The sequence below is a fragment of the Peromyscus leucopus genome, chromosome 12 (assembly GCF_004664715.2).
Source record: "Peromyscus leucopus breed LL Stock chromosome 12, UCI_PerLeu_2.1, whole genome shotgun sequence".
Taxonomy (NCBI): domain Eukaryota; kingdom Metazoa; phylum Chordata; class Mammalia; order Rodentia; family Cricetidae; genus Peromyscus; species Peromyscus leucopus.
Genome location: NC_051073.1, coordinates 59254266 through 59268452, shown reverse-complemented (window position 1 = coordinate 59268452; position 14187 = coordinate 59254266). Strand labels below are relative to the sequence as shown.

At 39.5% G+C, this 14187-nt stretch overlaps 1 protein-coding gene across 1 annotated transcript in view; it reads right to left on the bottom strand.

Annotated features, from left to right (window-relative positions):
• The window catches only part of Slc15a2 (solute carrier family 15 member 2), a 31848-nt gene extending 18370 nt beyond the window's left edge, over nucleotides 1-13478 (bottom strand). The window contains exons 1-7 of the mRNA XM_028895015.2: nucleotides 13101-13478; nucleotides 10892-10979; nucleotides 10179-10320; nucleotides 5017-5109; nucleotides 3901-4000; nucleotides 2353-2443; nucleotides 1992-2069 (exon numbers count right to left, since the gene is read on the bottom strand). Of these exons, the coding sequence (XP_028750848.1) occupies nucleotides 1992-2069; nucleotides 2353-2443; nucleotides 3901-4000; nucleotides 5017-5109; nucleotides 10179-10320; nucleotides 10892-10979; nucleotides 13101-13238 (730 nt within the window). The 5' untranslated portion in view covers nucleotides 13239-13478. The remainder of the gene's footprint in view (nucleotides 1-1991; nucleotides 2070-2352; nucleotides 2444-3900; nucleotides 4001-5016; nucleotides 5110-10178; nucleotides 10321-10891; nucleotides 10980-13100) is intronic.
• Between the last annotated feature and the right edge of the window lie 709 nt (nucleotides 13479-14187).

Genomic DNA, 14187 nt, shown 5'->3' with positions numbered 1-14187 from the left:
TCCCCTCTTTGATGAACCACTGTTCATCCTTGAGGGCTTATCTTAGGAGTCTTCTCTGTAGGCAAACCCTTACAACCTTCAGCGTCTTCATCAGGAAGCCCTTCTATGAGCTCCATAGCCTTCACTATGCTTCCCTGGTCATGACATTGACTTACTATATGGCAAATCCCTATTTATTTGTCTGTATTATTCTTCATGTACTATATACAGTCTTTGAGAATATGAACTTTTTAACTGTCTAAATCATCAATATGGTTCCAGTACCTAGCACAAAATCTGATCACATAGTAAATATTACTAGCACCATAAAATGAAGCAGTTGACTAACAATGATAGATACTACCTACTTAAAACAGAACATTCTAATTACAGAATCTTTTTTGAACTCCATAATTGCTTTAATGTCTAGATATTATTACCAGTTATATAGAGAATCTGTCATGATGCTAATAAATGGAAAAAACAAGAAAGTACTTGGAAAAAACCTTTGGCATTGATGGGAGAAGGAAGGAGAGAGTATTTGATCATGGCTCATGGCTCTCCCAGAATAAATTTCTTTGGAATTGGGAACTGTATTACTTTCAGCCTCTCTGGGAGAAAAGAATCAGACCAAACATTGAATTTCTGGGCTCCCTAGCCTCTGTTGAGCTCTTTATGTGTTTGGACTGGATATGTTCCAGAGGGTTGTCACTCAGAGGCCCAGAGTGAGAACAGGTTTCCAGGTCATTGACTAGAAACAATCACACCCAAGCCTCCCCTGAGGGGACTTGCCTAAGCCAACAAGCCCACATATCCCCTGTCTTTTCCAGGACAAAGTTCTCAGTGCTAGAAAGAATGCCACTTAATCTAAATTGCATTACTCCCTAACTACTTATCCAACTCCTCTTTAATTCTCTTTGTTCAAGGAGAAATTCCTTGGGGAGCTTTGCAGAGCAGAGCAAAACCAGCTAAAACTGGAAGCTACTTTAATGCCCAGGTAATCAAAAGTGGCATCTACTTACCAGAAAAATAAGTGTCAAATAACATAAACTAGTTTGAGATAGAGGCTGAATTATCTTCTTTCCTTCCTTGTATAGTTCAGTAATAATCAATGGGCTTTCATCCTGACTACACTCAAGAATCAGCCAAGAACTCAGGAGAGGTGGTGGTGCACCCCTTTAATCCCATCAATCAGGAGGCAGAGGCGGGTGGGGAAAAAAAAGATCACCTGAGATTTTTGAAATCTGTAGGCATTCAAACTCCTGATTGGCAGTTCTGCATGTGCTTCAAAGATTGGGTTTTTAAAAACTCCTTTGAAATGTATGAACTACGTGACTGTAGCCCTTGAAAAATGATTTATGAGACTGGAGAGACAGCTCAGAAGTTAAGAGTTGCTCTTTCAGAGGACCTAGAATAGAGTCCTTAGTATCCACATGGCTGCTTACACTTGTCTGTAACTCCAGTTCCACAGGATCTGAGGCCCTCTCCTGGCCTCTATGGGCACTAAGCACACACGTGATACACAAACATAAACTGATACACAAATAATAAAAATAAGAAAATTCAGATGTCATTCACAATTTATCTCCAAAATCAAGGGGAAATCACTAGCATACCACATGCTTAATAGAGCTAGTGTCAGGGTTCAATGAAATAGTTGGTGTAGGCCGGGCGGTGGTGGTGCACGCCTTTAATCCCAGCACTCGGGAGGCAGAGGCAGGTGGATCTTTGTGAGTTCGAGGCCAGCCTGGGCTACCAAGTGAGTTCCAGGAAAGGCGCAAAGCTACACAGAGAAACCCTGTCTCGAAAAACCAAAAAAAAAAAAAAAAAAAAAAAAAAAAAAAAAAAAAAAAAAAAAAAAAAAAAAGAAAGAAAGAAAGAAAGAAAGAAAGAAAGAAAGAAAGAAAGAAAGAAAGAAAGAAAGAAAGAAATAGTTGGTGCAGAGTGCATACACAATGCCTTTCACGTAGCAGGACTCAATAGCTACCAGTTTCCTTTCCCCCTCTACTCACCAAGAGCTACTACCATGAGCAATCCCGGAACTCCAAAAGCAAGTGCATAGCAGTCTTCCCCAAAACACTTCACATCTCCTGAAGGAAACAGGAGGGGAAGAGCAATGATGAATTAGACATCATATTTTACTCTATTAGGTCGGGTTCTTGGTGCAGATAGGTGCAGACATAGCTAGCCTCTTTCTTCTCGTAATCTAACCCGTACCCCTTGTTTTAGGCCAGACAAATCAAAACTCAAATAACCTCTCAGATATTTATGAACCCGTATGAAAGGAGAAGCTGGACCACCTGCAGTTGCCAGCAGCTTTTTGGTTGGTCGAGTAAAGCCCTGCACAGTCAGCCCCACAGAAGGAGTCCTAACCTCTCAGCATGGGTGTGATGAACGTAGAAATCAAGCTCCCTGCATTGATGGAGAGGTAGAAGACTGAGAAGTATCTAGTCCGTGCCTCTGCCTGGAATGAGACAGATCATCAGAGAAATGTTCTCTTAGCTCCACCCCCACTGCATGTTCAAGTTCAGATGAAGGTACATACAAAGCAACAGGTTCAGAGAGTGGTATGTGGCCCTCTCCTTAGCTCTTTAACACAGTGGCTGGCTGACCCTGGACAAGCTTTTACTCACTTTCTAAGCTCCAGTACAAGCCCCTTAGGACCTGGACAAAAAGTGATCAACCTGTCCTCAATACCATTCTTGCGACATGTACATGCTTATTATTAATTAAGGAATACTATTAATTCATTTGTATTAAATATCTGTTTTATTCAGTATGTTGTGAGTTCTTTCAGGATTGCCTAGTACCTAGAACAAACACTAACATGTATTAGGCATCCATAAATGTTTACTGACTGTATTAATTAAGCAAATGACTCCTCAAGTTAATGAATATATTTTGTGGGGCATATGGTAGGACAGTGTGGTAAGCTGTTGATCTAGGAGGGTCGTGCACCTAGTGTCCCAGGGAGATCTTCCAGAGAGTGTAAAGGGGCACCTCCTGGCCTAGAAGTGCTTGCACAAGCCTGGGGGTGAGTTTATTCTATTAATTGAACTACGCCTGTGGGCCAGATACTACATGCAACAACTTTCAAGTAAATGTCTAATAGGTGCTCTACCTAGGATGTACTTAATTCATTCTGGTATTTTAGCTCTTCTTGACACATTAGGATAATAAATCATTCACAAAATCATCTCTGTATTATACTTCCCACTCCTGAGGTACTCGCCACATTAATTTTTAGGTACCTCAAGTGAAAGTAAGGTCACTATTTCCAAATCCTATGTGAAGTTTTTCCTTCAGTGAAGCAGGCACCTGATTTCCTTTAGCTTTCACTTCTTGGGCTCAGATTTAAACATTGTCACTCCTCCAATACTTATGAACAGCTATATGTAATTTTCTCCTTGTGTTTTGTTTGTTAATTTGTATTTTGTTTTGAGTCAGGATTTTGTGTATCCTGGGCTGGCCTTGAAATAGAGATGTAGCTAAGAGTGGCCTTGAACTTCTGATCCTTCTGCCTCTGCCTCCCAAATGCAATGCTGGGATTATAGGTATGAGCCACCGGACTCAGTTTATACTTTTCTGGGGACTGAACCCAGGGTTTTGTGGGTGCTACTCAGGTTCTCTACCAACTTTGCCACATCCAAGCTCCCTTGCTGCGTGTCTTCTTCAGTCGATATGTCCTTATCTTCTTCAGTCTTTTGTCATATGACATGTCTACCCCCCACTCTGCTTCCTTCCTTTAACTGAGATTTAGTTTTCTCTCTGCTGATGACCAGCATCCAGTGCAGAACTCAACTCCCCAGACAGGGCTTCATCAGTGGGATTACTTCAGTCCTAGGAAATGGCCACCTGAAAGGTTCCCCATTTTGATGCTGGCTACACACTCTTGAAATACAGAAATAACAAGACTCTTACATGTTGTTCTTCAAACTGGTCACCACCAAAAGCTGCCACACAGGGTTTGATACCTCCTGTCCCCAGAGCTATTAGACTCAGGCCAACCAATGATAAGATTCTGAAATGGAGAGGTAAGGATGCTATAACCATGTGGATACCAAACCAACTATAGAGATGGACTATAAAGACGCAATATGAGAAAAAAAAGATATTTAAAGAGAATATCTTCTTTGCACGTCTGCCTTGTGGGTACTTTCTACTTGCCTTCAATTCAATCACTATTCATGAGAATTTGAGCCTCTGCTGGACATTGTATTTTCTGAGAAGATTCCCTTAAGCTCCCTTTATCCTTTGCATGCATCAAGTGGAAGACACTACAGGGACTTGGAAGCTAGCACACCAGCTTTTAATATTATTTTAGCAATTCAGTTGAAAGATCTTAAGGACTCTAATCTTGCATACTAACTACAAAGTAAAATATTAACACTTATCATAATAAACAGGAATGGCATCATAAGTTTTATGGAGCAATAGTAAGAAGGTATTTAATGTTTATTACTTTTCAAATAAAGTAAAAAAAACTTCAACTCAGAGTACATATATGGTGTGTGATTACATTAAATTGATTATATATATTAAAATCTATCGAATATCTCTACTCTATAAAAACCAATATCTGAAGTAAAGAGGGATAGTAAAATGGGAATACACAGAACTATATATAAATAGAAGTACCTCAAGCTTTGAATATCACTTTTATAATATATAAAGAGTAACTACTTATACAATTTGTAATGGTGTGCAGATACATAGTTAGATGTGAAGGAAAACAGAAGGTATAAAAGTATTTCTTATTTTCAAACAAATGAAGAATTTTTATGAGAACAATACTAATTAGGCATTCAAAGTGTCTTCAAAGGTTTACTTAATAAAAAAATGAGACCTGATAATGTAGGAAAGGGTTCAATTGCTCATAAAACCTTTTCTTTTAATAAGCTTGGCAATACAATTATACACTAGAAAATAAAGGAAGGTCTCTGGTATAAAATAGAAAGCCATCTGTAGTGGCTTCTTCCTGAGACGTACACCTGTCTGATGTCAGACAAGCAGCTCAGATGGCTCCATTTTACTCACGTATGTAGCATCTTTCCTCCCAGTATTGGTATGGCACCCAAGGACTTGAATATATGGCCAAGAACGTACACTAGGGAGAGATAGATGATTGTCCTGTGAAGAAAGTTAAACCAGTGAATTCAGAGACATGAATAATACAGAGTCAGGGTTCACACTGTTTTCAGTAAACAGAGGAGGAAGAGAAAGGAGTGGAGAGGGAAGAATGAGCTTGGGAATGTAGGTAGAAACAATGGTGAACGGTAAACAGAGGTGTGTGATTCTTCACGCTGTGGTTGGAGGTTACAGGCGTGTCTTTCAAGTTCTCTTCCCAGATCTACACTCTACTCTGCATCCCCAGAGCAACCCTACTTTCATACAGATACGACGAGAGCTAGGTGCGTTTGCAGCAAGCACAGGGATGTTTTCAATTGGTAAAATCAGTAGGACAGGATGCCTCCCCCTGCTGTTTTTCTCAGGCAACATCTTTTGGCTCTAGGAAGCTGGAGGCATGAAAGATTACTGCCAAGTACATAGGAGCACTAATACAAAGGATTTTCTCTAAACAAGCACTGAGATGTACAGAGAGGTGAAGGGATTTTAGGTTCAATCTGGGTAACTGGAACACTTGGGCTAACTGTAAACTCCAGGACAGTTTCCACACGGAAGCTGTTCGGTCATAAAAAAAAAATTAATGAAATTTTTTGGGAAAAAAAAAACCCTACCTGTTGAGTTATTTTTTCCCAATGAACTTGAACAGCAAATAAGTAGCAGATTAAGGAATTCCAATAAGAACATATGTAGAGCTCTGCACACTGCCATGGCACAGTATATTCCTTATATTCCTTGTGTGTATTACAGTAAGTGGAATGTATATTATATATATTACCATATAAGCAGAAGGCTAATGCTATAATAAACCTTCAGAATTATATAGTTTCTATATAATTGTACATAGAAATACTGGAAATCTCCACTTAGGAATTCCTCATTCCAAATGCCTAATCTTCTTAGATTGGTTTCCTAGGGGTAGAATCTTTATTGAGATAAAGGGAACAATTAGAAAGAAAGGGAATAAAAAAACGGAAGGAAAACTAGTTATTATGGACCTCTAGGAGAGGATGCTAGATCACCAGAGAGAAACAAACTAAATGGGACTGGAGGGACAGCTCTGTGGTTATGAGCTCTTAGTGCTTCTAGAGACTGGATCCCATCATATTTGGTGGTTCATAGTTCCCTGTAACTCCAGCTCCAAGGGATCTGATATCCCCCCTTTGCCTCTGCAAGCATGCACACACATGTGGCATTCTCTCACAAAGACATACAGATACATACTGTAAAAATACTGAAGCTAAATCTTTAAGATTTCCTTGTACAAGAGTTGGAGATTCTGGGTGCCCATTTACTCTTATACAGCTTGGATTCCTGGCTGGTAAGCAGGGGAAAGCTTCTGGCCGTTGTTAAGGGAATCCACAAAATCATTCCTTGAATGTTTAAACCATCTTCCTAACATAAGTCTTCTACCTCCAAGATAACGCTGGGAAAAGTATGGGGGAGAGAGAGACAGAGAGACAGAAAGACAGAGAGAGACAAAGAGAGAAAGAGAGACAGAGAAACAGAGAGACAGAGAAACAGAGAGGAACAGGAAGAAAAGGAGAAAGAGAGGAAAGTTCATAGAAGCACAAAACAGACAGACAGACAGATAAGGGGAGAGGGATAAGTTTGAACATGTAAGTATTCCCTTTCCTCCACTGAAGTAAGGCTGCCATGTCAGGTTTTAAAAAATGAAAGAGGAGCCAATTCCAGTTTTTAAAAATCGAGAATAAGGTATGGTGGAAGGAAATACCTAGTTATTCCACCAGATTGTAGTCATGGTTCTATTTGTGTATGAGGGCTCTCACATATATGTCTACACACACACACACACACACACACACACACACACACACACACAGAGAGAGAGAGAGAGAGAGAGAGACAGAGACAGAGACAGAGACAGAGAGACAGACAGACAGACAGACAGACAGACAGACATGTCTACAGGAGGACAAATTATTCAAATTTTAAATCATCCCCTTTTTGAAAGAGATTCAAAGCATTCCCCAAAGTGTGTTTAAAAAAGACAAGGCCCAGAGTAAATAAAAATCACCTTCACTACTCTTCATACCTATTCTCAGTCTCAACCATGTTTTAGACAATAGTGCATAGACACAATTATAGAAAAAAAGACAGCAATGAAAACATTTTGGTGTCCTTTCCCATCTTCTGGTTTAGAGACAAAGAAAATAAAAATGAAATGGTGGCAACTGATAGCAGTTGGAGTTAATATTGAAGAGGATGAGTCTAAGTACTACTGTACACTCAGAATTCATAGAATCACATAGTTGATTCAATGTGGGAACACAAGGAAGCCAGTATAAAGAACAGTCAACTTGAGAAGAAATATGCAGTTATAAATGCTTGATGAATTTGAACTCAATGTTCCAACACTTGGAGTAGCTGTCTGCAGATGACTAAACTATGCACCTCCAGCCTTGCGAAGGGGCAGCCAGTTTGGAGAAAGTAAGTAGTGAGAGTTAGCGTCTGGTAGAAATCTGACACTTAGGAAAGAGCTAAGTAAACGAAAAGCAAAACTGGAGGTGGATTAAAAACAACCCAGAAAGTCAAAAGTCAGAGAAGGAGAAAATACAGTGTTCGGGAAGGCCAGGAAGTTTCAAGAGTTTGAGAATGATAAACAGGCTGAATTAGTGAAAATATAAGTTCAGAATGAACAAGAATCTAGAAATGGCCACTGTATTTTGTTAATAGAAGTCATCAGTATTCTGAGACATTCCAGTAGGAAAAATAAAGGTGATTTATACTATTTCATATGAAAGCTACCACAATTTGCTTTTATTCAAGCTATTTGAACTCAAACAATGTGAGAACAGTATGTATAATTCATCTCTTTATGCTCATAATTAATTGGACAAATAAGGGATGTTCAACAAACATTTAAACTATATTGTGTTCCCTTACATTGAGTTATACTACTCTGTCATATAAAATGATGATGAGGAGAGAGAAAAGTGGCTAACATTAGAGACGCCCTTTTAAAATTGTGGGAATGGCTGGAGGAGAAAATAAATCTGAATTCACTCAAGATTTTTGTTTGTTTATTTGGAGATACTAGAGACCTGTACCTGATTGCAGTACAGAAAAATAGTCTAGCTCCTAGGGATTCGAAAGCTAACGAAAGTAGTTGAGGCAATGGTGATATCTCTGTAAAAATTCAAGTTGTCTACACAAGACTTTTGGATTTGTGTACTTCATGTAAGTTGCACTGCAGTAAAAATAAGTTAAAAAGAAAAAAAGACTCAAGTCAGATTGAATTAAGAGTACAAGTAGAGAGTATTAAATTGTCTCTGAAATATTCAGGAAGCTATTGTTCACCAAATCCTGAAGTTGTACTTCTTCAATCTCAAAGGAAGTTGTTTTAAAAATACAACTGCAGTGTCAGCCTTTATTCTATAACTGAATGAAAAGACCGTAGCTCATATTTTTTTACTCTTCATGTAATGCCAATCCATAGCTGAATGAATTCAGTGACTACTACTACATAAGTAACAAATGTAGCCACTTACCCACCATGCCTCTCCCAAGAGACTGCATTCATATATTCACATGAATGTATATGTACATAAATATACCAAATTAAGATACTACAGTTAGAATTCTATGTGGTTAGTTTTAGCTGTCAACTTGACAAAACTAGAATCCCCTGGGAAGAGAATCTTAATGAGGAATTATCTAGATCTGGTTGGCCGTTAGCCATGTCTATGGGAGGGAGACTGTCTTGATTGTTAATTGATGTAGAAAGAAGACACAACCCACCGTGGGTAGTGCCACTCCTTAGGGAGTCCTGAATATATTAGAGAAGAAAGTTAGCTGAGAGAAAACAAGCAGGCCTGAGTTTACTCTCTCACAGCTCCTGACATGGGGAGTGATGTGATTAGCTGCTTGAATTCCAGCCTTGACTTGGCCAAAATGATGACAATAACTTGGAATTGTAAGCCAAATAAACCTCTTCCTCCCTGTGGTTTTTGCTTTCTTTCTTTCTGTTTTTTTTTTTTTTTTTTTTTTTTTTTTTTTTTTTTTTTTTTTTTTTTTTTTTTTTTTTTTTTTTTTTGGTCAGGATATTTGTCATAGCAACAGGAGTGAAACAGAGACAAGGTCTTTCCAACTCTAGGTCTACAAATGCAGTATCGCACAGTCAAGCTACTCTAGGAAACAACGCACACTTAACTTTCACTTGGAGATTTTACAGTACATATTAACTTATTGGAGACTGAAAAAAGTTATACTGTAAGGAAACTTTTCTAATGTTTCCAAAACAACAGGATTTTTCTAAACAAATGCCATAAAAGATTTATTTTCCCACATAATTCATTATATCTTATACCATCAAGTTTTAAAGAGTGTATTTTGAGAAATGCTAATTCAGACAAATCCATGGATGGCAAACCCACAGAGTATTACTAGATAGTGGATATCAAAAACTTATCTTTAGCCTATGAGGACAATGTCATAGAGGACAACTATACCATTATACCATGTCTGCTGCTTCTGTTTTTAGGAACAGAAGAGCTGAACTAAATGGACTATTATTTTAGCTTGTGGAAATCTTTATTAGAGTCTAAAGAAGGAAACTACAGAAAGAGGTGACAAAGGTACACAGAGATGATTTTAAAACCTCTGAGAAGGAAGAACAATAAGATGCTAAAGGGAGTGGCGTGACAGTCTGGAGAAGACTCGGAGAAAGTACTAGATAATCACAGTAAGTCTTTACTAAGAGACATTTCCCAGAGGGTAACAATCTTTACCCTCGCTGAGATAAAATACAATTCAGTCCTAAGCTACAGAGTAGAAGACTAAAATTAGATTTTAAAAGGGAACTCTTGACTAAAAGGATGTGAAAATATTGAGGGGTGAACATAGAAAGAATAGATTTTTATGTTGTTGTCAGTCTTGGAGAGATACGTATTTGTTGTAGCCATGAGTTCTTTTGGTTTTGGTTGTCTCATTTTGTTGTTGTTGTTGTTGTTTTTTGTTTTGTTGCTAGAAGATAAAAGACTAGGAGTTGCAGGTAACTTTATGGACAATGAACTTGTGAGGCACCTGAGGCTGCGACCTGCCATTGTCCTTACTTGAATTTCCCCAGCCATGAGTCAGCAATGGCTGCTCCCAAGATGGGGGTGAAATAGCAGAGGCTGCTGAAGGCGTGGTATACAGATGTGGAGGTGTCTTCATTCCAGTGCAGGAAATACAGGAAATACAAGGTCAGCACAGCTGAGAAGAAACAGAAGAAAACAATCGGGAGGCAAAATAAGATAGATGCAATAAAACGATTTACAGAGAAAAAGATTTGATCTCAGGGCTCTACAGGTGTGCCTGGCCATCAGCACTCCTACTAGTGAAATCCCTGAGTGATGACTGCCAGGCAGGGGGAGCAGGGCTCATGGGAACTGTGGAGTCAATGAGGCATGCTGGATACCCAAACACAATACTCATCCCTCCACTCTCTGTGCACCCATAGCATCATTTAGACCGTGGGAAGTTAACATGGTACTTCCCATACCCCTTCCTCCTCTCCTTCCCAGCAACACCATAGTTCGATGGAACTTACATGATGAGAGCTTCTCCACTGTGTTTTCATTTGGCTATGTGTTGGTTCTGCTGGCCTTTTTGATCTTAACCGGCATGAGTTATTAAATAAAATCTCACGAGGCATTTACTATCATGGCCAGAGGGAAGGATAGACTTATACTAAGGCAGAAAGAATGGACAAAGGAAACAAGTGTTTGTAAGGAGAGCAGGCTGCTGTAAACCTAAGGCAGAACACTCTGGGACGCAGAATTACCTTTCATGCCATAATAGGAAAAACGCTCGCAGAACTCATTCACCACGATGAAGGCAATGCTGAGTGGATAGCTGGAGCCAAAGATTTTCTGTTCAACAAAGAGGCACAGGGGGAGGAGGCATGAGCTGTTTTCCCGTTTAAACTTCATGGTAAGTCTACACCTGAAAACATATCTTCAGATATATACGTGTACGAAGAGGTTCTCACCATGTTGCCCAGGCTGGCCTCCATTATGTGATATATTCCTGTCACAGGCTCCTAGAGAGCTCAGGTTGCAGGTGAACCCCACCATGCCTGGCTAAACTCATTTTAAAATCGTTGTTGTCAGTTAACATGGAACAGTAGTGTCTTCATAAAACATATATTGTCATACTAGCTGTGCTCGTATTGTCAAGGTGGGGGTAAAAAGAAATCAGAATCTTACTCAGTCTGTTATTTAACATGGAACTGGTCATTCCTTGATCAGGACCTGCTCATCTTCCCACAGTATCTCAATTAAAGGCTATGGCTCTAGGCAAGAGGATGGTCATACTTATTGTTAAGAATAAAATGAAGAAATGGCCTTTGGAGGGCCTGATATGCAAGCAGTCAGGGCCAGATATCATTATCTCACATGGCTGCCTTACAGAGACTGACTGCCATATTTACCATTCTGGGAGGGATCTTAACAATATGATGACTTCCTTTTCATAGGCAGCTGGAGTCAGGCAGGCAGAGATCAAAACGGAGGCCAGACATTCCGAAAGGTAAGCTGATCCATCACCTTCACTCTAGGAAGCGAATTCTGATATCCTGTGAAATTAAGTGTCCACCCTCCCGACTAGTACGCTTCCGTAATATCTCCTTTAAAATTTTATTTGTATTTATGCATATGTGTGTTTGTTGTATACATGGGAGTGTATGCCATGTGTATGTGGGTGCCTGCAGAGGCCAGAAACCGGTGTTGGATCTCCCGGAGCTGGAGTTACAGGTTGTTGTGAGCTGTCTGACATGGGACCTCGGAGCCAAACTTTGGAAGAACAGCATGTGCTCTCAACTGCTGAGCCATCTCTCCAGCACCGAGATTTTCATTTGCAGCCTGCACATTAGAGGAACTGTACTATTTTATGCATTATGTAATTCAGACTATAAAGAATGTCATGTTTTTATTTCAAATCTCTTTCCATTACAATAGCTCCACTAATATGGAAAAGGGATAGAGATAATCTGTCTCTTGGGACATTAAACATTAACATGAGATTTGTATGCTCTTTTATTTCATAGCTATGTACCTCTTTTTAATCATCTTTAACAAGACATAGTATGATGAACTATATATAATAAATTAATAGAGTCTGTCTTATACCCATGTAGATATGAATAAACCATCTTTCTACATGCATGTTACTACATAATAATAACTTCCTTGAAAGATGCAATGAATTGAAATATTATCCTCCCAGCTCCCAGCTTGAGAACTAAGAACACAGAATTTATTTAACAGTAACTGTGTGCACTGTCACTAATTGGATTAACATTCAAACCTTACTTAAGCTACATTGCTACCCTGTCTCTGTGTTTCAATTCTGTTATTCCAAATAAATAAGAATCATACTAAGCTCATGGTTGATAGTAAGAATTCAGCAAATATTGGCTACTATTACTGTAGCCTCTCTATGGAGAGGATTTTACTATTATATGAGGATGAACTGAGGTGATAAATTCGGAAGTGCTTTAACAAGCACATAATGCAAGATATTATTCTTTGTTCCTCTCTCCGACCTCCCACTTTAAAGTAGGACACTTAGTAACAGAAAGTGGGTCTATTCTAAACTTCTGCTGGTGTCCCAAAAGAGAAGGCTCGGCACACAAGGGGAACTGAAGGCTGAGCTTTCGTATTGGTAAAAGAACAATCACATACAGTTCTCCAGACAGGAATGCTTGCCAAGTTTCCCTGGACATTCAAAGTGCTTTTTTTCCCCCGGGGAATATGCAATGACATACAGCTAAACTCGAGGACCCAACAGGAAAATTCTGCCTAACCTATCGCGTGGCTTCCTTCCGGAAACAGACGAAACTAGAATTAGTTTTCAGGTGAATCCTAATTCTATGAGAGAATAGTTTTTCTACTCGACTACAGCTCAGCGCAAAGTTCCAACAGCCAAGGAGGAACTTCAAAAGAGTGCGTACGCTGTTATTGTCAAGAGACAAACTGAATTTGGGGACTCACCGGAGGTGGCTTCTTTGGAGGACTTGGAGGTCTGGGCAGCACCTCTTCGGTAGAGACAGGTAAAAAAAGAGTTTCCTTGGACTCCTTTTTCTGGAAGGGATTCATGGCTGGCTCCTTACTCTCTCTCTCCTCAAGCATTTGGCTTCAGTAGGCAGTTAGGACAGCTGCCAGCCTACAGTGAAAAGGGGGACTGGGGAGGAGGGATGGTGGCTACAGCAACTAGGTTTAACCCTGTGGGTGTCAGTTTCGGGAGCTGCTTGCCTCAGAGCAGAGCTGGAAGCTATAGGCGAGGAGAAAGTCGGCACGCCAACTTCAAAAGAATGTTTGTGTGAAAGGTACGGTACGAGGAAGAACAGCTCGTCATAAGCCACAAGACAAAAAGAAACAGTGCTAGAGAATTGATTAGGGGTATCTGTTTCAGAGAAGTGTCTTTGTGAATGAGTACCAGATAGTACTCAAGAATGCAACATCTTGGTTAGGGATAAAACTCAGTGGGAGAGGACTATGCAAGGTCCTGGATCTGATCGCGAATGATTTGGGGGAAAAAAAGAATACAACATCTTAAATACAGAAGGCTAATTTCAGGTTAATAATATCTGCCATTGTTGGGCACTTATCATGTGCAATGTTAGTATATATATATGAGCTATATGCATGTTATATGGGTGCATATACAACCTATAATTTTGTTTACTATAAATTTTACTGCTATCTCCATTATACAGAAATTATTGTTCCAAGAAATTGAGAAGCTTATCTAAAAATCAAAGGGCCAGTAAACTGGCAGATCTGGAATTTTCACTATTCCGCAACAGATAGGAAAGGCAGAGATAGGTATCAGCAGTGACCCTGCAGGCTCTGCAGGTATGGAAGCCACGGACGTGTAGGACTGTAAGGAAATCAAAATGCTTTGAACAGGGGAAATCATCTCAAAACGGAAGCTGAGAATAAGCGTGAAACTGACCTGGGTTTTCAATATTGCAACATTCAGATAGAAAAACCTGTAAATAAAAAAGATAGCGCTTAAAAAAAAAAAAAAAAAAAGGATCACTGGGCAGTGGTGGCGCACACCTTTAATCCCAGCACT